This window comes from Elephantulus edwardii, unplaced genomic scaffold (assembly GCF_000299155.1).
Source record: "Elephantulus edwardii isolate Elephantulus edwardi_28Jun2011 unplaced genomic scaffold, EleEdw1.0 scaffold00134, whole genome shotgun sequence".
NCBI classification, from domain to species: domain Eukaryota; kingdom Metazoa; phylum Chordata; class Mammalia; order Macroscelidea; family Macroscelididae; genus Elephantulus; species Elephantulus edwardii.
Genome location: NW_006399884.1, coordinates 6,987,022 through 7,012,772, shown reverse-complemented (window position 1 = coordinate 7,012,772; position 25,751 = coordinate 6,987,022). Strand labels below are relative to the sequence as shown.

Sequence of the window (25,751 nt, the reverse complement as noted above, 5' to 3'; positions counted from 1 at the left end):
GTTGGGTCACCCTTCTTTGGAATGGGAACAAATATAGATCTCTTCCAGTCAGTTGGCCAAGTGGTTGTTCTCCAGATTTCTTGGCACAACTTGGCCATTAAGATTACAGCCACAGAAATTCTCTGGGGCAGTTCTACTCTGTTCTACAGAGTTGGAGTCAACTTGATGGCACACCACAATATGTATGCTAAGAAGTCTTGGTGATGCAATGATTAAGTACTTGCTCGGTGGCTAATTGAAAGTGTGACTGTTCGGGCCCATGCACTGCTCCAGAGAAGAAAGGCCTGGCAATCTGCTCTCCTGATTCCAGCCTAGAAAACCCAATGGGGATGCTCGCCCCTGCCTCATGGAGTGGCTGTGAGTTGAAATCGGTTTGGCAGCGCATGGATATGAACTGATCTGTGAATTCATTGCAGATTCACTGGGTGCCTGATGCGTAGGGTGGATCTCCAGCCTCTCCCAAGTCCCCCATTTTCTTGCAGGGCATCTTCTGTACCATATTGCTCAAAGCAGAAGCCTTGAGTCACTCGGGATGCTTCTCTTTTCCCTTCTAGCTTTCTGCATCAGCAGGACAAAGACCTGTCAGTTTTGACTCCAAGATACATTCCAGGTTCATCCCATCCACTCCACGTTACAGCCTCAGGAAAAGTCACGTACCATCTCACTGCCAACTGCTGGCATCCCTGCCTCTGTCCTTCCTCCTCCAGTCCCTCCTCTAGGCAGCCACTAGAATGAACTTTTAAAGGCCATGGTTCATTCATAGTGGCCTCCTGTTAAAGAGCCTAAATAGCACAACAGTGAAGCGTTTGGCTGTCAGGCAAAAGGCTGATGGTTCAAACCCACCCAGCAGCTCTGCTGGAGAAACACCCTGGAGATCTGTTCCTGTAAAGATGACCTCCTAGCAGACCCCCTGGGGCTGTTCTCCTCTGTTGCACGGAGTGTCTGTGAGGTGACAATGATTCAGCAGCACCCAGCCACAACAATAACTATTTAATAACCCACATTTGTTCAGATTATTGGGAGGGCTTTTTAAATAGTATTTTTCTTCATTCATGTGTCCTTTTACCACAGAATTGCTATTTTGCTTCCTCCTCTTTTTTTGGAAACCTTGATGGTCTTAATCTTTTAGATAAATGCTGCTTTCCTAAACCAATCGTTTCTTCCCCTATAATTTTCCTTTTTTGCTTACCAAATATGTTGGGTTTCATTTCCGATTTTTCTTCTCACTCAGTAACATTCCCTAGCTCTCCTTTTGTGATTGGGTATTCCTTGTGGATGAGATGGATTGACACAGTGACTGGGGCCCTGAGGGAAGATGTATCAGAGATAGTGAGATTGCCTCACGATCGAGCAGGGTTCAGAGCTATTGTGTGAAGGGTTGCTATGAGTTGCAGACGACTTGATGGCCCATAACAACAACATGTAGTTTTGAAAGAGTCCTGGTGGTGTACTGATCAAGCACCTGGGTGCGAACCAAAAAGGTTGAAGGTTCAAACCCTCGTAGCAGCTTCAGAAAAGAAATGCCTTGTGGTCTGCTCCTGTAAAGATTCCGACATTGAAATCCTTGTGGGGCAGTTCTCCTGTCATATGGGTGACAACAGCAAAGCTCTCTGTGTAAGTTAGCCCTGTAGGTCTCTATCTCCCCAGTGCACCATCCTGTGGACCATGAGGCCCTGCCTTTCGAACCTCACCCCTTCCCTGCTCTCCTGACTGTGTAAGCTCACCTGGGTGCCTTTCTGTTCTTTAAATGAAACCAAACCCATTGCCATTGAGTTGATCACAACTCATAGGGATTCTTTGGACAGATTAGACCTGGCCCGTAGGACTTCCAAGTCCACAGCAGACTGCCTCATCTTTTCCCATTCCTCAGACCACAAAACCAAAATCCACTACTGCTGTTGGGTTAATCCTGACTCATGACAACCCTCCATCAGGTTTCCAAGGCTGCACATCTTAATGGGAACAGACTGCCTCATCTTCTGTGAAGCAGTTTAATTTGAAGTGCTAACCTTTTAATTTGAGCTCTGATGGCATAGTGGCAAGAAGCTACACTGCAGTCCTGAAGGCACCTGGTTCAAGGCCACCAGCTGTTCCATGGGAAAAGGACGGGCAGTCTCCTCCACTGTGATTAACTGCCTCTGAAAACCTCCTGGAGGGTCAGCTATGGATTGGTTCTGACTCAACAGTACACAGCCACCTTCTAGTTAGCAGGCCGACACGAAACCTCTGTGCCCCTGGAGTGCTTCTTGCTCCCTCAGAGTGGCTGGTAGGTTTGAACTGCCATCCTTTCGGTTAGCAGCCCGATACGTAACACACTACGCCACCAGGGCTCCGTACCTGATGGGAAGTCCTAGTGAGGTGTACATGCAGACTCAGCCTGGAGCACCCAGAGTCCTCGAAGGGGACTTCCCAGGGTCCCCCGAGCGGGACTGTGCCAGCTGGGTTTGAAATGATCTACCACCTTCCAAAGGTACCCTAGTGGCACAGGGATTAAACACTCAACTCCTAACCAAAAGGTTGGCAAGAACAACCTTCTTCACGACATAAAGATGCACCTCATATTTCATCTCACATATTAGAAGTTGGACTGCTAATCAGGTTAACAAATCCACTAATTTCTAGAAAACACAGAGAGAGAGAGAGAGAGAGAGAGAGAGCGCAAGTTTGCAGTCCAGGAAGCTATCATTAAAATAGAAGTATTATTAGACAAAGAATATTGGATCTAAGGCTCCTCTGCCAGGGATGGATTAGGAGTCAGCATTTGTCGCACATGCGCAGTTCTGGATGCTTGTGGTTCGTGGACACGTGGAGCGTCTTCGCTCTCAGGGAAGGAACTCTGACCTTCCAGAAAGCAGGTTTTCAGCAGCTGTAGATCACAGGAGGAGATTGCCCATCTTTCTCCCACGGGGCAGCTGATGGATTAGAACTGCTTGCCTTTGGGTTTTGTTGGCAACAGCACTCCTTCCCCACTAGGCCACCAGAGCTCTCTAGGATTGGACTGTTGTTTGTTGTGTACCATCGAGTCAGAACTGACCCTCCAGTGGATCTTTAGAGGTAGAAAATCACACAGGAGGAGATTGCTCGTCTTTCTCCTGTGAAGCAGAAGTGGATTCCAACTGCAGACCTTTAGATTGGCAGCACAGTTCCTTTCCATTATACTGGGATACAGAGGCTCAAAGCTCGCAGCCACTATGTGGGCAAAAGATGAGGCCGTCTGCTACCATAAAGATTTTGGCCTCGAGAGCCCGGTGGGACAGCTCTGCTCTGCGTGACCTCCATGGTAGTGGGTGGGTTTGGATACCTAGTTTATCAGCCCAGCCCTGCTGAGGTTAAACCTGCCCAGCCTGCGTGCTCACAGCCTGTCCCTCACCCACAGCCTTCAACACAGCGCGATGTGAGAAACTACAAAAGGAGAAAGAGGAGCTGGAGAAGCGCTTCGAGGAGGAGGTCCGGCGGCTGCGCTGGCAGCAGCAGGCCGAGCTGCAGGCCCTGGAGGACCGTCTGCAGCTGCAATTCGAGGCAGAGGTTGGCCGCCTGCAGGAGGAACACCAGGGCCAGCTACTGAGGATCCGGTGTCAGCACGAGGAGCAGGTCAGTCCATAGGCCCCCGTAGGCCCCGCTGTCTCAGCTTGCAGAGCTACCACCAGAGGGAACGGGCTGTGGGTGGCGCAGGTGAAGGGAGCTGCAGGTGAAAGGACCAGGCCACGTTAGCAAGAAGCCCCTGTTCCTGTTGTCCAGGTGAGTTTTCTTGAATGTCCACTCACCACTCACATTCCTTCCTCCTCTTCCCCTCATTCCTCTGGCCACCCAGAGCCCCACTGCTCTTCCTAGAAAGGGCCAGGAATGCCCTCCCTCCAGACACTGCATGGCTTCCTCTCTCCCTCACTCCTTTCCCCACAAAACTTCCCTCCAGGATCACCTTCTCAATAAAGCTGGCCTTTTCCTTTTTATTCCTGTTTCATCATTTATTTACTTGTGTTTGTTGAGCACACAGCAAAGCATGCACCAGTTCAGCCATTTCTTCATGGACAGTTCAGTGATGTTGACTACATTCTTCAGTTGTTTGACCATTTTCCTTTTCTGAGTTATTCCTCCTCTGTTAACATAAACTCACTGCCCACTAAGGTTCCTGTCTACTCTTGAGTTTCTCTTGTCACTTAATTCCACGTAGAACCAACTCATGGCAGTTAAGTTTAAAATATTCGTGATGTTTAATCCCCCATTCAAGCTATTGTTTTGTGTATAAAGAGCTCTGATGCACGGTGGTTAAAAAAAAATCTAGTTGCTAGTTAAAATAACCTAGCTGTCAATCAGAAGGTCTGTGGTTCACACCCACCAGCCACTTCTTAGGACAATCTGCTCCTGTAAAGACTTACTGCCTCAGAAATCCCATGGGCAGTTTATTTTGTTCAACAAGGTTGTTGTGAATCCGAATCAGTTTGATGGCAGTGGACTTAGGTTTTGATTTATTTTTTTGGGTGTTGGGTTTAAGAAGACTTCAGGAGATATTTTTGGTTTAAGGTTTAAAGATTTTTATCAGGGTTTAAAGATTTTTTTTTTCACCAGTGGTTCGTGTACCCTCCATGGCACCAGAAAATCTGGATTCCATTAAAATTTTAAATTCTGTTCTATATTCCCCCCTCCTTTTGATCAAAATTCTTCTATAGACTATTCAAAACATTTAGTAGTGTTACTTAAGCACCGTCCTCTTCTAATCTCACGGCAAAGGACGCAGTTGTTCATGGAGACTAGTCACACATTCCATGCCCTCCTTCTGTTCCTGACTCTCCTCCTTCCTTTGTTGCTGTAGCTGAATACTGTGGGGTTTTTCTTTTTCCAAGATGCCTCCCTGCACCGCCTAGTCACTTTAGGTAAGGCTAACAGTTCATTTGCTCACTGATAATTGAAAGGTTAGCAGTTCAAGTTCATCCAGAAGTGTCTTGAGAGAAAGGCCTGGTCACCTACTTTGACACGTTAGCCACTGAAAACCTTATGGAGCACAATTCTACTCTTGTATGCATGGGGTCACCATAGGCAAGAATGAGTCCACAATTTGTTTTGTGTTCAAAAGGGGGTTGGTATTTATCACTATTGTACCTTAGCTCTCCTGTCTATTGTCTATGTGCTATGAGAGTTGAGTTGTTGCTGTTGAATGCTGTCAAGTTGACTTTAACTCAGAGAGCTCCACTTGGCAGGTCTCGTGGGTTTTTCTACTGTTTATAGGAACAGTTTGCCAGATCTTTCTTTCAAAGGGTTGCTGTTTGGTTTGAACTGCCAATCTTTCGATTAGCAGCCAAGCATTTAATCATTGCACTACGCGAGCTCCTCTTATAGACTACATACCTAGGCTATATTGTTGCTGAATCGAGCTTTGGGGTTCTCCAGTGGATCTTGACTTAGTGCTGAATGGGCCTTCATTATCGTGAATATTTGGACATGATTGTGGATAGATGCCCCAGATGGCAGTGTCTCTGAGTCTTGTGAATCACAGGGACCCAGGAGAAAGTGCAGAGAAATAAAAAGTACTGCTGTTAAAATAGGGAGCCCTGGTGGCAAAGCATCCGAGCATCCAGCTGCTAATCTAAAGGTCAGCGGTTCTGCTCCCTCCCCTCCCAGAGCTCCATGGGAGACTGATATGGCCGATTGTTTCCATAAAGGTTACAGCCTGAGAAACCCCAGGGGCAATTCTGGTCTGGGCCACAGGGGGTTATCGGGGGGTCGTCCTACATTGGAATTGACTTGATAGTGCTCTGTTTGCTTGCTTGGTTGTTTTGGTTTTGCTGTTGTAAAAAAAATCTCATCTGTTGCATCACTTTATGATTTACGGACATATGTTTGTCATCTCGGGGTCGTCTTCTTCCGCCTTTCTGAGAGGGCTGCGAAAAGTAGACAGCACTGTGTGCTGGAGGTGGTTGATGTTAGAAACAGGGAAACATGAGACAGGTACAGCTCACGTTACAGAGATGGGACATTGAGCCGCAGAGCTGGCCTCCCACGCTCCCTGCGAGCGTCCCTGAGAAGGAGCTGGCTCCTTGCCACTGCTGACACGCTCACCTGTTTACTTCATGGCTCCTGGTGGGTTACGTATTGGACTGCTAACTTAAAGTTGACAATTCAAATACACCACCTTTCTTGGGGAGAAAGCTGAGGGCTTTTGCTCCTGTTAGGATATAGCCTAGGATATTGGGTGAAGGGTCACTGTAAGTTTAAATTGGCTAGTTGACAGTAGGTTTGGTTTAGTTTTTGAGTTCATATCTCCAGGATCCCTGGTGGTGCAGTGATTAAACACCCAGCTACTAACCAAAAGGAAGGTCATTGGTTCAAACCCACCAGCCACTCTGCAGGAGAGAAATGAGACTATCAGCTTTCCATAAAGATTAAACTAAAAAATTCTCACTGTCATCAAGTAGATTCCAACTCAGATCAACCCTCCATTGTAAATATTAATGGGAAGAGATAGACCATCTTCTCCCAAGAGCAGCTGATGGATTTGAACCCCTGGAATTCTAAAATCTTTGGGTTAGCAGCCTAGCACAATACAGACTGCACCACCAGCTCTTCTGTTCTGTAGGGCCACTGTGAGTTCAACTACTCAAGGGCAGTGGGTTTGATTTGTTTATTTTATGTGTACATTTCTATATACACGTGTACACACACACATACATATACGCTGTGGCAGCAGAGTGGTTAAGCTGTCATCCGAGAGGACTGCAGCGGGAACCTAACCGGGGTTCTGTAGGACAAAGATGAAGATGACCCTATAAAAACCCTACAGGGCTGTTCTGCTCTATCCTAGAGGGTCACTGTGAGTCACAGTCAACTCGATGCCGGTGGTTTGGTTTGTGTGTTGTATCTATATGTCATATTAATTAATCCTGATCATGTCACATTGAGACAGGAACACACTGGTGATTTAATTACAGGCAATTGTAGATCGTGTGCAGCAGGGAAGGTTCCATTTCCACAGTCCTCCCAGGCTCAGAAGCTGCACTGAGAGGATGGAGAGCATCTATGGGTGTCCAGTGGCTGCCCCGTGGGTGAATGACTTCAGGATCTTCCTCCGATGCCTCGTCTTATTTCCGGGGGTTGTTTGCACAGCTACACTGCTCATTTTCCTGTCTGATCAATGGGGTTAGTCAGATGCGGGGACACTAGCCTGGAATTGTTGGCCAGGAATTGTGTGTGCGTAGACCTCCTGTTGATTTAGGCAAGAACAAACAAATCTGATGTGGAGGAAGTGCAGTCAGAGAGTTAGTTCCTTGGAGGCTAAGATGGTGACACTCTCTCTCACATACTCTGGGCATGTTGTCAGGAGGGGCCTGCCCTTGGAGAAAGATAGCATGCTGAGAAAGGTAGAGGTCAGAGGAAGAGAAGAAGACCCTCAACATGACAGATGGACACAGTGACTGTCACAGCGGGCTAGAATACGTCAGAGGTCGTGAGGACGGCACAGGACAGGGCAAGGTTAAGAGGGTCTGCTCGAGGTTCTGTGGGTCCGAGGGTCGCTTTGCTAAATGAGTCACAGTCAGTGTAACGGCACCTAATGACACCAATAACATCAGTGCATGGTGAGTCGGCTGCCAACCAAAACATTATCGGTTCAAAACTACCATCCAGCCCAGGAGAGGAAGGTCAGCCGTCTCCACCCACAAAGGTATGCAGCCGCAGGGAGCCCAGAACAGAGTGTTTGGATTTTATATTATTGGACTTCAAGGGGCCTTGATTGCACTGTGGGTTAAATGTTGATACGTTAGCCAGAAGACTGACAAGTCTAGCCCATCAGTCCTTCTGCAAGAGAAGGATGAGGCAGTCTGTGAAAAGATGTGCAGCCCAGAAACCCAGTGGGTTTTAGAATGTCTTGCAATGTCACCAGGAGTCAGAAATGACTGGAGAGCAGTGGGTATTAAGCTTCAGAGGGGACAGTGCACAGGCTTGTGCATTGAAGCCCAGAGATGCTGGCGGGTGAGGGTAGGAGGGTGTCGGAGAGAAGTTAGAGCCATCTGGAGCAACTGAGGGCCCGCTGCCTCCTCTCAGCTACGTGTGTACCTTCAGAAAGGGCTCCTTCCAGGAAATGCTCCACGTTCTGTCTTTCTGGCTAACGTGAGTTATCTGTTCCCTTTTCATTCACCTATGCAGGGTACGCTGTGACCAGCAGGGCCAAACCCACCACCATCAGGTCCATTCTAACTCATAGCCAGCTGCCCCCAGTGTTTCCAAGGCTGTTGTCTCTGTGGGAGCTGATAGACTCATCCTTCTCCTGCACAGTGACTAACAGGGTCCAGTCACCAAACATTTTGTTAGCAAACAAGTGTTTTTACCACAGTGACACCAGGGCTTCTAAGAGATGCTGGAAAACCAACCCAAATTCACTGTCGTCGACTCCATCTTTCATTGAGTTGATTCTGACGCACCACAACCTGCCATTGGATTTCTGAGGCTGTAAATCTTAAGAAGAGATGGCTTCTTCTTTCTCCTTCAGAGCAACTAGTGTATTTGAACTGCTAACTTTTCAGTTCACAGCCTAACACTTAAATTACTACACCATCAGGACACCATTAAGTGATGTCTTGGTGTTTGACTACATGCCTACTTTGTCCATCAGTAGCCTCAGTCCTGGGTCAGGGGAAATCCTAAGACAAGGACCAAAGAACCTTGATTCTGGATGAGACATGAGGCCCAAGGTTATGTTTTCAAGGACAAGGGAGTACAGCAGCCCAGCAGTGGACTATGGGGGTCCCATCTAGGATTCTAGGGTGTCTGGAAGGAGTTTCACCCTCACACATTTGCCACCAGCAGGTCTAACGCCTCTGTCCCTTCTTTGGTGACCCACAGTACACCGGACAGCCTCCCCTTCCTTTCAGGACAAGTTGTCCAAATCCTATCACCTGCCATCAGAGTGTCTCAAGTCCCCTTGGCTGAGAGCTCTTGTTGGGTACCATAGAGACGATTCTGACCCCCTGTGATGGAACAGAACCACCCAGAGGGTTTCCCAGGCTGCCTAGTTTTGTGGAAGCAGGTCACCATGTCTTTCTTCCACAAGCCACTAGACAAGTTTGAACCGCCAACTTTTTTATTAGCAGCTAAGCACTCACTCATTGCACCACCAGGGAATTGTTTGAAAACATCCAAGCCAGCTTACCACTGAGTCACTTCCCACTCACAGCAGCCCCGGGGGGGAGGGTAGCATGGGCATAGGGTCTCCACGCCGCCATTGCTACAGAAGCTGACATCCCATGACCTCAGTGGGTTTGAACCATGACCGGCCCAGCGCTCACCAACTGCATCACCAAAGCTCCTCAGGGAGCTCTTAAAAACAAACAAAGTCACTGTTGGTGAGCCAGTCCTGCTCCTCGCAGTCCACAGGACAGAGCAAACGGCCCTGTGGGGTTTCTGAGGAGGTAGTATTGACAAAAGCAGACTGCCTCATCCTGCTCCACTGCTGGGTTTGAACCACCAGCCTCTTGTTTGGCCTCCAAATTCTTTAACCACCATCACAAGGCCTTTTTTTTTCAGAGTTGAGGGTTTATTTCGCCCATAAAAGAGTTTCTGACAAGTGGGGGGAGGGGTGCGCACGCACACACACGTGTCATGGGTTCAGCACTAACTTGTGACGACCGCGTGTGTGCCATAGCAGAAGTGCTATCCTCAGAACTGGCTTCTCAGTGACAGATTTTTCAGAAGTAGATCACCAGACCTTTCTTCCAAGCACCTCTGGGTGAATCTGAACCTCCAGCCTTTCCGTTTTAGCCAAGCACTTGACTGTTTGTGCCCATTCTCTGTGCTGCCCCTCCCTCCCCGGCCCCTGAGTAACAGCCACTGCCGCTCCCTTTCAGGTGGAAGACATCACCGCTAGCCATGAGGCAGCCCTCCTAGAGATGGAGAACAACCACACGGTGGCCATTGCAATCCTGCAGGATGACCATGACCACAAAGTCCAAGGTAAGCCCCCACCCCAGCCCAGTGCAGGTGGCAGGCAGGGCCGTGACCCAAGATGCACGTGCAGAAGCCACAGTACTGTCCCGGGTCCCCACGGTCCTCCTCTCTTGCCTCTGCCCCTTTATTCTTTCCTTCCCTTCCGCCTGCGTCTTCTGCATTGGTTCCTATAAAAACCCATCACTGTCCAGTGGTTCTGACCTGCAGGGTCCTCACAGGACAAAGTAGAACTGCCCTACACGGTCAATCTTTATGAGACCAGACTGCCTCATCTTACTCCCATCAGAGACCTTCTGGTTAGCAGTGCAGCACCTTAAACACTGTGTCACCAGGACTCTGGATTCAGGATCTGAAAACAACCAAGCCCGCTTTGAGTGGATCCCAACTCTGCAAGTCTATGCACAGAGCAGAACTGCGCACAGGGGTTCCCAAGGCCGTCAGTCTTTCATCCCGCTCCCACGAAGATTTGATCGGCTGATTCTTTAGTTGACATCCCAATGCGAAAACCACTGAGCCACCAGGGCTCTTTGCCACAGGCCCCGTTCATAGACCATGTCCATGGTGGGCTGAAATGGAGTTTCAACGTCTCCTTAAAAGCAATTTTTACAACGTTGAATTCTTTTCAATGCTTAAGGGGTTTCATGCAGGTAATGACAGTAAGTACAATGTTCACTAAGCATTAATAAGATTTTAGGGAGTTCTGGTGGCCTAGTGGTAAGAAGCTGTGATGCAATCCCAAAAGCATGCAGTTTGAGTTGACCATCTGCTCCCCAGGAGAAAGATGGGTAACCTTCTCCCATGCAATTTACTGCCTCTGGAAACCCACTGGAGGGTTAGCTGTGAGTCAGTTCTGACTCAATAATAACAAACAACAACAATAAGATTTTAAGGACCCCTTCCATCAGGTGGTTAAACACTCAGATGCTACTTGAATTGTTGGCAGTTTGAACCCACATGATAAAGTGTGTTATGTGTTTGGCGGTTAATTGAAAGCTCAGCAGTTTGAATCCACCAGCTGCTCCAGAGGAGAAGGGCAGTCTCCTCCTGCAAAGATTTGCAGCTTCAGAAACCCGGTGGAGGGTTACCAGGAGTTGGAATCGACTTCACAGCAGTGGTTTTGGGAGCTTAAGAATACAGGAGCCCTAGTGGCTTAGTGTTTTGAGAATGGGGCTGCTAAATGCATGGTAACTGTTTGAATCCACCAGCTGGCTGCTCTGTAGGAGAAAGATGAGGCAGTCTGCTTCTGTAAAGATTTACAACCTTAGAAAGAAGCCCTCCAAGGTTACCGTGAGTCAGAATCCAATCAGGACAGTGGGTTTGGTCTGATGTTAAAGTACAGTCATTGAGTGGCAAGAAGCTGCACTGCAATCCCACAGGTACGCAGTTCAAATCCACCAGATGCTCTGCTGGAGAAGGAAGGGCAATCTCCTCCTATACTGGACAGATCCAATTTGACGGTACACACACAAAATAATAAAATAAATTAAAAAAAAGAAGTACAGTCATTTAGTGCTCAGCAGAGTGTCAAGAATCCCAAATAAAGAACTTTATGATGGGCCTATAGGTCTCAGGAAAGGTATGTCCTCTTGCCAGATGCGACGTTGACTTTCATTTTCCATTGAGTTGTTGGAGTCATTTGGAATTTCCCTACAGCCCATCATTGCAATGTAGGAAGTAACTTCCAGAAATGGACTATGAACGGATATGATGTCAGGAACCCTGATATTGTCCTTGATTCTCACATAAATAATAGACCGTTCTAACTAAGGAAGTCTAAGTGTAGACAGAGGCCACCACAAACATGTCAAGATGATGTCAGCCTGTGTAGACATGGCCTAAAAACTGTATTATTATGATTGAGATGATGCTCTGTCACTGTGCAAACCCATCCCTTGGGGAAAAGCCATGTTGTTTTAGATCAGTCAAGTTAAAACTGAACCTTTTTGTCCAAATGAGCTGTTTTTACAGAAATAACACTGCACGTTCTATGCTTGTTTCAACTGCGTCACTCCATTGTGTGTTGGTTTTTGATGTGCAATATCCATGCCATATGCAGAAATACAGTAAGTTTCAGTGACTCCAACTGGATTTCTTGGAGACTTTGTCCACTGTTCGTTAAAACATTTGGGTCTGTGTAAACCAGCATTTTCTGGCTGCAGCCCCTGCCAGTCAGGGAGGGAGTTGGGGGCTCCAATACTCTCCAGCGCTGAGCTGTGATCCCGGCTGATTAATGAGACCTTTCCTCCTTCCAGTTATAAATGTGAAAACAAATTGCTTGTGTAGCGAGAACGAGATGGGCTGCAGCCGGCTAATAAGCTGCTTCCCATCTGGAGGAAAATGAGCCCTCTGTGCTTAATAACTCTTCTCTGACAACCCTGTCTGCCTGACTTGCAGACTATTGCAGGGTGACTCTGGAGCAGCATCGCTGTCAAGCATCCAGGAGGGAGCCGTCCAATTAGGCCTTCCTTCTGCCGGAATCTGCCCAGGAAGCCTTCGCTCCAGCAAGCCCTGGGTGGGGCAGTCTTCATAGCAACCCAGAAACCACCAGGGTGTCCCTGATGCCACAGTGCTGGCCTCCTCTCACGCCCTTCTGTGGCAGGCTCAGGGTGGCGGCTCCCCACTAGTGGGCAGCTCCCTCCTCGGCCCCAGCCTGGGTGGTGAATTCTTGGAGGGGAACAAGAGTGAGGCTGGCAGAGGGAGGAGCAGCCAGGTCTGCGTGGTGGTGGTGAAGCAGGGAGTGGACGTGCGTGTGCAAGTGCACACGAGTGTGAATGTGTGCACAGGTGATTCTCTGAGAGTGTGTGCACGAGTGAATGTGTGAGAGGTTGAGTGTGTACACACCTGTGACTGAGTGTGTGTATGAATGTGTGTCTGTAAGAGTGTGTGTGTGCATGAGTATGTGAGAGATTATGTTATAAGTGTGGTAATGCCTGTGACAGAGTGTGTGAGTGTGTGTGTGAGGGTATATTGTGGGTGTGTGTATGTCTGTGAATGAGTGGGTCTGAGTAAATGTGTATATGAATGTGTGTGACTGTGTTTGGGTGCGTGTAAATGAGTGTGCCACACGCCCCCATTTCCCTTCCACCTGATATCTCTTCTACTTTTTCACCCCCCATTTACCTTCCCTCTCTCCTGCACTCTCTTCCAAATAACAACTGGTCTTCACATAATATTTCAGGTCAGTGGAGGCATTTGAGCTCAAAGCTCCCATGCCCTCAAGTGGTGACTCATTTAGCCACCGTCCCTAGGCTTCGTGTGACTACATTCTTGTCCTATCCTTTTCAAAAGAAGGACCAACTTAACAATTTGTTGTCTCCTTTCCAGAACTGATGTCGACTCACGAGCTTGAAAAGAAGGAGTTGGAAGAAAATTTTGAAAAACTGCGGCTGTCGTTACAGGTTCCTACTTCCTTAACTCCGGTGTTAACATAGCAGCCTGTGTGCTGGCTGCCCTGACAATGCTGGGGTTGCTTTGGGTTTGTCCCTGAGGAGGCGCTTCCCGGGATGTTAGGACAGATCTGTGCCCAAGGATAGAAACCAAAAGCATAGCAGGACTGTTTTCATAAGCATGAGGGTTTCCCAGGCTGGGCATTATGGGATGCTATAATCTCTAGAGTTTGGGAGTCTGGTGGCATAGTCTGTACAGCACCTCCTCTCTGCTAGTGTGAATCCACAGGGGAAAGATGGGCTGTCTCCTCCCATCAGGCTACAGCCTCAAAACCTGTTGGAGGGTCAGCAGTGAGTCGGCTCCAATTCGACAGCGATGAGCTTTGGGTTTTCATGCTGTTGGGTGGCATTGCGCAGGGCCGGCTCATCATGATCCTTTGTGAGCCGGGAAGGCTCTTATCTCTATGGAAGTAAAGCACTTGCCTTTCTTTCAGGAAGCAGCACGGTGGGTTCAAACCCTAGCTTTTTGGTTAGCAGTCAGGAGTGACCCAGCAGCTGTAATAATAGATGGAGACATTGCTTCTTCTGTGTCTCCCTTGCCCCTGCCAATGCACGAGACACAAAGAGAGCCCATCATGGTGGGGGATCCCAGTGTCCCTGCTATCTGTCCAGTGTGGCTCCAGAAGTCTTAGTGAGAAGTGGACTGCCTGCCAACCCTCCAGTCCACCAGAGGGCCCCACAGCCTGCGTGGGCTTCCCGTGGCTCATTCCCGTGTGCCGTCCAGGCTTTCCACAGTGACCCCTTGTGACACAGATGTAGTTTCCAAGGCTGTCTCCCCTATGAGCAGATGGCTGGGGCTGTGTCCTCCAGGGCTGCTGCTGGGGGGCTCCCAACATCTGGTGGCTACCAGTGGGGTGCTTTAGCCACCATACCAACCAGGGCTTCTTACAATCTTTTGGTTAGTTGTTTTTTTTTTCCAAATATTTTTGTTTTGTTTTCCAGATTTTTATGCTGAACATTGCATTGCTTATTTTTGCTTCTGAATAGATACTGTACTTTTTCTAATAGTGTGATTATTCTGTAAGATAAGTTGATATGGTCGGGTGCCACCAAGTTGATCCCATCTGCTAGAAACCCACCATGTAGGATAGAGAAGAATGGCCAACAGGTCTCCTAAACTGTGGTATTCACGACAGACTGCCTCATCCCATGGGGCAGCGGCTGATGAGTTTGAATAATCTACCTTTCCATTGAACCACTTGCCGTCGAGGCTCCTTCCATAAAGGTTGTTGTTGTTGTCCTGTCGAGTTGGACCTGACTCATAGCTGACCCAATGAGGCTGTAAGTTGTGCAGGAAGAGATTGCATCTTCCGCAGCAGAGCAGGTGATGGATCCACACACAGTACAATCCAGTCCTGTGGGGCGGTTCCCTACAGCACAGGGCCTATATGAGTTGACACTGACATGCAGCACCCACCAGCCAGAGTGTACAGCACACAGTTGGCTCCTGGTAAGTGTTTCTGAATCCTTGTCACCCCACACCACCTGTGCTGTCGTGTGGATCATGACTCTTGATCCTCAACTGGTTTCTGAGGCTGTAAATCGTTATAGGAGGACACTGCCCATCTTTATCTCACAGAGTGACTGGTGGATTCGAACTGTTAGTCTTTTGGTTAGCAGCCAGTGCCTTATACACTAGGCTGCCAGGGTAGTAGTAACCAGTAGTAAATTTGTACGTAGTTGCACTGCTAATCCAAAGGTCACACCTCTCTGGTGGTACAAATTTATCAGCAGGTCCACGGGCAAAAGATGGTCAGTTAATCTCCTCCCGTGTGATTTAAAAAACTGATGGAGGGTCAGCTATGCATCAGAACCAACTTGATGGCAATGAGTGAGTGAGTGCTGTTAAGAGGAGTCCTGGTGGCACAGTGGTTAAGTGCTTTGCCGCTAACCAAAAGGTCAGCAGTTTGTACCCACTGATGGGAGAAAGACAGGGCAGTCTGCATCTGTGCAGAGGGCAGCCTTGGAGACCCTACAGGGTAGTTCTACCCCAACCTACAGGATCACTGTGAGGTGGAATTGACCCAATGACAGGGGGTCAAGTCACTTCCTTCATGGCAGCTTCAGAAACCACTATTGGAGAGAAGTGAGGTGAGCCACCCCTTTGCCCAGACCCCCTGCTCCTGTGGCAGTCACTGTTGGCTGCGGTATTCATCAGCAGCATTGCTGCTATCCTGCCATCAGCTGACTCCTGAGTCGCCAGGCTGAGCCAGACCCTGAGCCTGACATAAAGGCTTCAGCCCCAGAGGAAAACCAGGGCCCCTCCTGCCTGCACTCAGCAGTGCAGCTCCGGCCCTGTGCATCTGCCAACCAGGCAGCAAAGCCACAGCTTGTTAGTCTGAATCCATCTTGGGCGCCTAAGGAGTTTGTTGTGATTTGGGGATTGTGTGTGTGTGTGTGTGTATACTGTCATTTTCTTTTTCATCCTCTTTCATTTCCCCCTCCCTTGTGATCTGAACAAAATGTTTACAAAACAATGGTTACATAACATTTTGTTTACAGAACAAAATGGTTTTCCATTCATCCATTCAGACACATTTTGTTTCATGACCTCACTACGTAACTGCATACTTCCTACTTCCTCCCTGTGATTCTCTTTTTCATTAACCGATTCCCCTTACCCCTGCCTTCTGGGATTTGTGCTTAGGCAAATGCTGCCCTTTAACTCTTACATGGTTGCTATTTCTAAGTAGTGAGTGCAGCCCTGGTGTGGGCCTGTCTATTGTGTGGCTGAAAGCTGTCACAGAGGTGAGTTTTGTTCTAAGTTTTTGAAGGCTGACTAAGGATAATGGTCTCCACAGTCTCTAGTGAACCAGTCAGTTTGGCCTTCTTGATGTTTTTCATTTTCTTTTGTTTTCCTCCACTTTGCCCAGTATCTCCTCCTGCCAGCATGGTAGCTACCACCATCTCATCCCTCTGGTCTCGGGGCCATGGAGGTGGATGTTCACATGACCCATTAGACCCTGGGACTGAGTCTTTCTCTGTGGCTAGGCTTTGCTTCCTTCTGTGTTCCAGACAGGGAGAGACCAGGTCCAGGGAGCAAGACTCACTGACGTTTAAGACTTCAGATGGTTCCTGCTTTTCAGTGGAAGGAAGGAACTAGTGGATGTGCTTCCTTTGGTAGCACTGAGGTTGCACAGGGTCACGTAGAGATGCTGTTGGTTTTATGTGCTCCTCCTGGGATGTGACTGTGGCCTTGAGGTGGTCGTAAGAGCGGGGGGAAGCCAGCGTGTCCAACAGGCCATGATTGGCACTCATCAGCTCCCTCCGACATAATCTCCCGTGAGCAGTTCTATTGACTCATTGCCAACAGAATTCATATTAAATCACGTGCATGCAATCACCCACTGACAAGTGTGCTGACTTACCACTTAATGGCACTGTGGGGTTCTTATTTCCTTGAAGTGAAGTGGAAATGAATGAGAAGAAGATAGACACAGGGAGGGAGAAGACAACCCTGCTCAGAAGGTTTCCCAGAAAGACTTTCGCCTGATGGAGGAGAGGAAAGTTAACAAGTTACACAGGGCCTGACATGCACACTTCACCCCAACGGCAAAGTGCACACCATTGCCCCCAGCCAATTTGGGTGACCCTGTGAACGTCAAGAACTGGGCTCCACAGGGCATTCAGTGGCTGCAGTTTGGAAGGAGGTTGCCAGGCTTTTCTTCTGAGGTATCACTAGCCTTTCAGTTAGCAGTCAAGCATAGAACCACTCACTTCTTTCTGAGGGCAGGGGGGAGTCAGATGAGAGAGGATGAATCGAGTCTGCAGTCTAGGGTTGAAAAGCAGGATACTCGTCCCAGAAGGAGTCTGAAGTGGCTTGGGCTAGGGTAGAGGGGGTGGGATTGAGAAAAGTTCGTGGGTGGAGGGATACCAACACCCATGGCTGCTGAGTCTGACTCCCTTGGAGTCTACAGGGTGGAGTAGGACCCCATCAGGTCAAACTCAAACTCACTGCCGTCGAGTCAGAACCGACACAGAGCTGACCCTCCATGGGTTTCTGAGGCTGTAAATGACACAGGAAGAGACTGCCCATCTTACTCCCTTGAATCAGCTGATGGATTCACTGCCAACGAGACACCCCTTTGGGTTAGCAGCATGACTCCCTACAGACCACACCACCATAAAGTAATAAAAAGATTTAAAGGAAAGGCAGTCCTGCCGAGCGCAATTCTACTCCGCCACACAGGAGTCACCCAGTGACAGTTTATAGAGCAAATTGGTGTTCCGTTCAGCCTTTTCCACGCATCTTGTTATGTGATGTTGATCGCAGCCGTGGTAGTGGAACAGCACTCCTCCCACTCCTTCCCTGTGACTCTCATTTCCATCTGCCCTTTTGATCCCTTTCTGACTTCTAAGCTTTCTCCCTGCACAGAAGTGGCTCTTTTGATCTCATCTGAGTGGCTGTTTAAAAGAATGTTCCTCTTTGGTGTCACAGATTACCTAAGAGGCTTGTCTACAGTTTGGCCAAAGTGGAGCCATGGGAGTGGCTGATCATGGTCCACTTGAAGTGACTGAACTGGATTTGTCATGTTGTTGCTTCCAGGACCAAGTGGACACACTGACCTTCCAGAGCCAGTCTCTCCGGGACAGGGCCCGGCGCTTTGAGGAGGCACTGAGGAAGAACACGGAGGAGCAGCTGGAGGTAATATGGCTGTGTGTCCCATGTGTTTAATGTCACCTCCATGGAGCCGCCTGGCTTCCTGAATTCCCCAGAGTAGTTCTCCCTGCTGATCTGATACAGAAATGACAGCTGCTTACAACCTCCAGGGTTTTCAGACAAAGCCATGTGGGCACCATGGAGAGCTGTGGACTCCTCCAACCCACAGTTCTCTCCACAATTCACCCCTCCCCGACAGTAAAGCGCCCTAGTGACTTAGTGCCTGAGGGCTCAACTGCAAAGAATTGGTACTTCGAACCCACCTAACAGCTCCACTGCAGAAAGACCTGGCCTGTGGTTTTTTATTTGGTTAATTGGGTGACTCTGAAGGGCCCTTTTCTACAATGGATCTCTTCCTCTCTAAACCTCTGCCCCTGCCTGCCAGGCACAGAGCCTCGCCATAGCAGCTGGGACCCAGGGGACCCTGCCCACTGAGTAACGGGTAAAGGCCGACATCATGTTTTCTCCTCTCCTTCATGGGTTTCCTTTTAGGGCTGGTCTGGTTATGCCAGCAGTCCCAGCACCCCAGTCTTTCTGGGGTGATAGCTCCGCCCACCCCTCCACAGAGTTGGGTCTTACCAGCCTGCCCAGTGGGAGGGAGAAGCATTTCTACAGGGAGGTCCTGCCAGGGTGGCGACATCTTCCTAGGGAGGTCCTCTGTCCATCCCTGTCCTCCCGCTCTCCTTCCCTGACCCTGGTGCTCCCTCTCCCCCTTTCACTCTCTCATCCTCTTTGTCCCCTGTCTCACTCTTCCCTCTCCTCGCTCACTCACTTTCCGCCTCTTTTTACCTCCCCATCTCTCTCCCTTCTCCCTTTCATTCTTTGTCAATTTTGTCTCTCTGCCCCCACCCTGACTTTCTCTCTCATTCACCCTCTTTGTTTCCTCTTCTCCCGTTCTCTGTCTCCCTCACTCCTTCCCTCTCTCAGTCTTGTTCTTCCTCACTCACTCTTCTCTCTCTTCTTTCTCTTTTATTTTCTTCCCTCATGTTCTTACTCTCTCATCATTGCTTGCTCTCTCTCGTTTTCTCTCTCATCTCTCTCTGGTTCTCCCTTCTCTCTCTCTCTCTCCCTCCTTCCCTCTCTTGCTCTTTAATTGTCTCCCTTCTCTCTCCTCTCCTCATTCTGGCTCTCACTTGTTCTGCTCTCTCCCTCCTTCTCTCTCTCCCTCCCTCTTCTTCCCCCCTCCACACACACTCTGTTGTCTTTCCTTCTCCTCCTCACTATCAGGCCGCCTGTGGGCTGACCGTCCATGGGCTTGCTGACCAGCCGTCGGTGGGCTGACCGGCCGTCTGTGGGAGGGCTGACCAGCCGTCTGTCGGAGGGCTGACCGGCCGTCTGTGGGCTGACCGGCCATCTGTGGGGCTGACCGGCCATCTGGAGAGGGCTGACCGGCCATCTGTGGGAGGACTGACAGGCACAGGCTGCAGACAGTGACCGTGGAGCTTCCTCACCCTCTTGCCTTCTGCCCTGCAGGTTGCCCTGGCTCCCTACCAGCACCTGGAGGAGGATATGAACAGTCTGAAGCAGGTGCTGGAGATGAAGAACCAGCAGATTCACCAGCAGGAGAAGAAGATCTTGGAGCTGGAAAAGCTGGTGAGTGGTGTGTCTGCAGAGAGTCCGGGGACTTGTACAGCCGGGTCTCCTAATACAAAACCCAAAGTGAACAAACCAAACCCTTCCTCACTGAGTTGATTCTAACTCAGACCAATCCTACAGATCCAAGGTAAACTGGCCGCAGGGGGCTAAGGCAGTAATCTTCACAGAGGCAGACTGCTTCCTCTTTCTACTTCAGAGTCGACGGCTGGTTCAAATAACCAACTTTTCTGTAAGCAGCTGGGTGTTTTAAAAACTGTGCTACTCAAACCAAAACATATTGCTGTCAATTACAAACCATGGTTTTATAGGAGGAGACTGACCATCTTTCTCCCCTGTACCACCTGGTAGATTAGAACCACTAACCTTTGGGTTGGCAGCCCAACTCCTAAAGCACTGTGCTACCAGGGCTCCTTATACATGCTGCCCACTATACCTGTTGTCTATATTACGTATGTAACACGCACCTTCCACATTTGTTTGCCAAGTACTTCTCTCCTCAGGAGATATTTTCTATTTTCTATATATGCTGTTACAACATTTTTTTCACATGTTGCTGTTAAGAAGTTAGTGTAGTGTGTTACTTCCTGGGCAAAGGGACCAGATGGCAAACGTATGTAAGGTGCATGTTATTTACGTAAAATGCACTCTACAGAAGTGTATCTGTTGAGCAGTTTTATTTAGTGATGCTTTTACTATGTACAGTGAGTTTTGGTATCTTCTGTCTTATTTTGTGTAACAAAGAAATGCCAGTCACGTCTCTCTAAAGTGACCTTAACAGCCCACGAATGGACTGTAAACTGCTGTGAATGAAACACTGCTGTTGGCCGGCTGGTGAAGCCTTTAGGAAAGGCCGCAAGTTCCTGCTGATCTGTGGCGGTGCCGACACCCCCTAAACACTGCTTCCTCTGTAGGCAGAAAAGAACATTCTCCTGGAGGAAAAGATCCAAGTGCTCCAGCAACAGAACGAAGACCTCAAAGCCAGGATCGACCAGAACACCGTCGTGACGAGGTAGGTGGGCCTGCGTGTCCATGCTGAGAGATAGCAGCGCAGGGTCACCTGCAGATGGCGTTACCTGTGGACGTCTTCCAGGGCTCTGTGCTGCCCCACAGCCCAGGCCCCCTTCCCTCTGAGCAGAGAGGCTCACACCCACTGACTCTTGGTCCAAATGAGTGTTGTTGTTGGGTGCCATCAAGTATGCCCTTATTCAGAACCACCTCGAATACAACAAAACCACACCCAGCACCCCCTGCTCCATCCTCACAGTCTCTGCGGTCCTTGTGTCCACTCTTGGAGCCTCTGTGTGAGCCCATCTCACTGAGGGTCTCCCTCTTTTTTGCTGACCTACTTTTCCAAGCACAAGGTCCTTCTCCATGGACTGGCCCTTCCTCACAATAAGCCCAAAGTACGTGAGATGAAGCCTCATCACCCTCAATCTTAGGAGCCCTCTGACTGCACTTCCGCTGGGACAGCAGTTTGTTCTCGTGGTTCATGGGATATTCAGTCCTCTTCTCCAGCACCTCAACTCAGAGACGTAAATAAATGTTCCTTTGGTCTTCCTTGTTCAGTAAGCGGCTTTCACATGCTTGTGTGAGTGATGGCCGCAGTGAATATGACAAGGATACTACATCACTTCACCTTATTACCTTTGCCTTTATCAGTGGATCCTAAACCAGGAAACCATGCCCATCACCACCCAGTTGACCCCCGCTCATAGAAGCCTGACAGGACAGAGTGGAGCTGCCCCAGCGGGTTTCCACCGGGTCTTCTTGTTGTTAGGTGCTACCAAGCCAGCTGACTCACAGCAATCCTACCTTCAACAGGACACACAGCCCCACAGTTACCACTACATTAGAGTCTGTTGCATCATGGAGAAATGTAAGAAACCAGTAAACACGTGTAGCAAGGAACTGCCATGCTGGGAAGTGTGGATTCGTTCCTGGAGGAGTCTGAGCCCTTGGGTTTGAGAATGTCCCCAGAAGCTTACCAAGCACCAGCCACCTGCCCGGGCTCCCTTGGTCCCTCAGTGTCTTCTGGGTCAGCTGCAGGAGCCCAGGCAGGGGAGACCCAACCACAGGGCACTGTGTGGAGCGGAGCCCAACCATGGGAAGGTGGGTGGAATGGAGCACAGCCACGGGACAGAGGTTTGTGGCTGAACCCCGCAGGCCCTCGGTGGTGTTGTCTGTGTGAATAGTGGCCCCTAAATCTGATTTCCAGATTGTGAGGCTAACGCATGTTCCACCTTCCCACTCCATCATCCCGCCAGCAGCCTCCCACGTGGCAGTTTTTCTCTCTGACTCCAACTCCCCAGAGCAGGCCCTTCACAGCAGGCGTGCTATTCCTCCAGCCGATGTCCAATAGGACAACACCGCTTGCCACTGCCTCTGGTGGGCTCGAGAATTCTCTGGAATGACTTCTAGGATGGCTCACAGAGCTCAGGTACACTTTCTATACTTATCCAGGCCCAGCTCCCTGCCCTAAGTCAGGTCTGACCCTGGAGGACAGTAGAACCTCCCCACAGGGTGTCCAGGGCTCCACATCTTCATGGAAGCAGGTTGCTGCGTTCTTCTCCCATAAAGTGGCTAGTAGCTTCAAACCATCGACCTTCTGATTAGCAGCCTAAGGCTCGACCTGAAGTGCCACCAGAGAGATGATACACAGTCGTCGGGTCCATCCTGACTCATTTGTAACCCTCCGTCAAGTTCCCAAAACTGTAGGTCTGAACAGGAGTTAACTGTGTCATGTCTCTCCCTCTGAGAAGCTGGTAGGTTTGAACCATTGACTTTCTGGTTAGCAGCCCAGTGCTTAATCTACTATCCCATTAGGTGTCCACATAGTTATCCATTTATTTTAACCAGAAAGGATTCGAGTAAAGAGATGCATCGGGCAAGGTCTGGAAGAGTTCCTGTTTGGGCTTCTCTCTTGTCCCAGGAGTGTGTCAGGGTCTCCCATTCAAGGGTGTCCTTATTGATGTCTCAAGAGAGAGCTCCAAGACCTAAGCTCTCTGGGTCAGCAGGACCTTAGTGAATACGATGGGAAGCATTGACGCACTGTTATGATCGATGCAATCAGTGCACGAGAATGAAGCCTCCTCTGTCCTGAGTCCCGCTGCCAGGGAGGAGGTGGTTTGTGGAGCCTCAACTTATTTGCCCTTGTTTAAGTTTGACTTCACTGTTTTAAAAAGACTAAGCAAATGTGAAGCCAACCCAGCCCACTGCATTTCATCAATTCCAACTCCTGGCATCCAAGAAGGACAGAGGAGAACTGCCCATCGTGATTCCAAGGCTGTAGTCTCTGTGGGAGCCCACTGCCTCAACTTTCTCCCATAGAGCAACTGGTGGACTCGAACTGCTGACCTCTTGGTTTGCAGTCAAATGCTTAACACTACCAAGACTCCTAAGGGCTTTAGGACAGAGGACATAAAGGCATCAATGTTTCCAGGCTGGACTGAGAATTCATAGCCCTTGCAACAGAGGCAGGGGGTCACCATGGTGGGAGCAGGAGTCAGGGACAGGCATCCTTGAGGAGGATTGGGTGGTCAGAGGGGTCTCCTGCCATGATCTCCCATGTGCTGTTATTATTGCTGGTGGCTGGCCATGCACGCATACGTACGTGCCTCCATGCTGCCCTCTGGGTCACCCCTCCGACTGCCCCTTCCCATCACCCCTCCACTGTCTCTTATCACTGCTGCTTCTCCTCTTCCACCACTCCTTTTCCTCTGCCCTGGGGCAGCATCACAGAATCCCCTAAACAAAAGTGAAAGACATTTATTGGGAGATAGAGACGGTAAGAAAGTGATAAAGGCCTCTGGCTGGAGACACATTACTTAGAGTTGCAGAAGGAAATGAACGTTAAAACAGTCACAAATGGCTGAAGACCATCAGGCAACATTGACTCCAAGGCAGGATTCTGAGACTTGAGAATTTGTTAGGTTTCTGTGCCTAGCGTGTGGATGGCATTACATGATTGGCTAAAGGTATATGCCTTTCTGTCCATTACAAGATGATCTCAGGGCACTGCCAGGTCAGGTTTCTTTGGGAACGTATTAGCAAAATTGCTTCCTCAATCATGTCTGTTGCTGGCGTCCATGGCAAAGATTGATCAATAATGCTGTGTACCACGACCCCTCGGGCACACGCTCTCACATCTCACATGTCTGACTAGAGTGGGAACATCCTCTGGGAATAGATTGTGATATCCTACACCTGCCAGACCTTGGAGCAAAGACACTTACATGGCAGGTCAGCATCAAGGTTACAGGAACTGCTGTTAGGCAAAGAAAGGCAGGTTTAAAATCCAGCATGGATTCCAGGCTCATGGTAGGGAGTTAGGCTCAGTTTTCAGACTCTCCCGGGAGCATAATGATGCTTCCCCTTCCATGGGCAGAGGGTGTGAGTCATCCAGATTTGAGAGGAGAGGAATGGAGATAGTGGGACCTAGAGAAATCATGTCTCCTCTGAGGTTCTTCATTGCTAAGACTCTGACTTCCCTGCATCCGCCGCCCCCTTTGCCCTGCCAATCAATCTCTCAAGTTCATGACCGCCATCTGATGGTGTGTCTTCCTCCCCTTGCAGACAGCTGTCAGAGGAAAATGCGAATCTCCAGGAATACGTGGAGAAAGAAACCCAGGAAAAGAAGAGGCTAAGCCGAACCAACGAAGAGCTGCTTTGGAAACTGCAGACGGGGGACCCAACCAGCCCGGTCAAACTCTCCCCCACGTCCCCCATTTACCGCTGCTCGTCCTCAGGCCCGCCTTCTCCGGCCAGAGTCAGCACCACGCCCAGATGACCCAGCCTTGCAGCCTGCAGTGCCCGGCCCGCTGCTCCCGCTGAGCGCTTCCACCCAAGGGAGAATTAGCTGAGGGTCCTGCACGCGTGCCGCGTGTCCCACGAGAGCCCATTTCCGATTTCCGGGGACGTCTGTCTTGGTGTTGGCAGGTGTCCTGCAGATATGTAACCATTACAGCCAAAAGAAAGACAATGCCAACAACTACTTGCTGTAGCAAAGAACTTCCAATACAGAATTTCAGGTTAGTTACAAGTAATAACTCCCTTTTGAATCTACCTGGGCCAATTCGTGTCCACGGCACCAGGATGTGTGTATATTTAGATATATTTGGGTACACATACAGCCATTCTGAATTGCAAATTTTTTTTATAACAAGAAGTGCTGACATATTTTAGTGACGGTCAGCCGTTTTTCTAACTCGTGCCTCAGAATCATTTGGGAAATTAAAATGCATTTCTAAGCTTCCCAGGAATATTTCTACCCAAACTAGAAAAAGAAAAAAAAAATACAGAGGGGGAAAAAGAAAAAAAAAAAGCGCCTTGCAACCTACCTACCACCACGTGGGACTCCGTTGAACACGTACACCAGCGATTTGTGACAGCTAACTGCCTTTGAAACAGTCAGCTTCGTGAACAAGAAGGTCACTCTTCTTCCATTTGCAAGTTTTAATTACAAATGTCCCCTCCCTGAGTGGAGACCCCTGAGGGTTCAGCCCCTCAGCAGACATGTCTACGGCGGTGACCCATCTGTAGTCTCTTAAATCACAAATTTTGCTTTTCTCCTCGATGGCATCTTGGAAATCAATCATGGACCTGCCACCAGTTCGAGAAACACGTGGACTGTCATGACCTTCTGGGTGAGGGTGGGAATGACCTTGGCCATGGCCAGGGTCCTCCGTGCCCCTTCCTTGGGTCACTGGGTCCGTATTTGGACGTGGCACAGAGTAGTATTCTCCAAGTGCCCCACTTGGTGGGCTCTGATGCAACATTGTCAGTGGTCAGTCTCTGAAATAGGACCCTCGGTCAGGCCCCCATTTCATCAGTAGCCCCCCATTAGTTTGGTTCTATAACTCAGCTTTAGTGTACATGGAGGAGGCTCTGGGGCCTCTGCAGGGAAGATCAACTCCTTGGTCCGAGGGCAACGAGTTCTAAGCTCCAGATCATCACACGACACCCCAGGAGCCAAGATAACCGAGCAGCACTCCCACCCATGTGCGGGTCCCCACCTTGGGCTCAAGGGGAGTCTCCCAAACAGGGGAGCCCAGTGAAGCAGCCAGCCTGACTGGCCCCCCCGTCTCTGAATCGGTAGCTTAGAGTGTGAAGGTGTTTGC

At 49.4% G+C, this 25,751-nt stretch overlaps 1 protein-coding gene across 1 annotated transcript in view; it reads left to right on the top strand.

Annotated features, from left to right (window-relative positions):
• MTUS2 (microtubule associated tumor suppressor candidate 2) overlaps nt 1-24,421 on the top strand; it is a 393,542-nt gene extending 369,121 nt beyond the window's left edge. Inside the window, 7 exon segments of the mRNA XM_006894071.1 lie at nt 3,377-3,591; nt 9,834-9,939; nt 13,258-13,331; nt 17,926-18,024; nt 19,513-19,632; nt 20,547-20,644; nt 24,208-24,421. Of these exon segments, the coding sequence (XP_006894133.1) occupies nt 3,377-3,591; nt 9,834-9,939; nt 13,258-13,331; nt 17,926-18,024; nt 19,513-19,632; nt 20,547-20,644; nt 24,208-24,421 (926 nt within the window).
• Nucleotides 24,422-25,751: the final 1,330 nt, after the last annotated feature.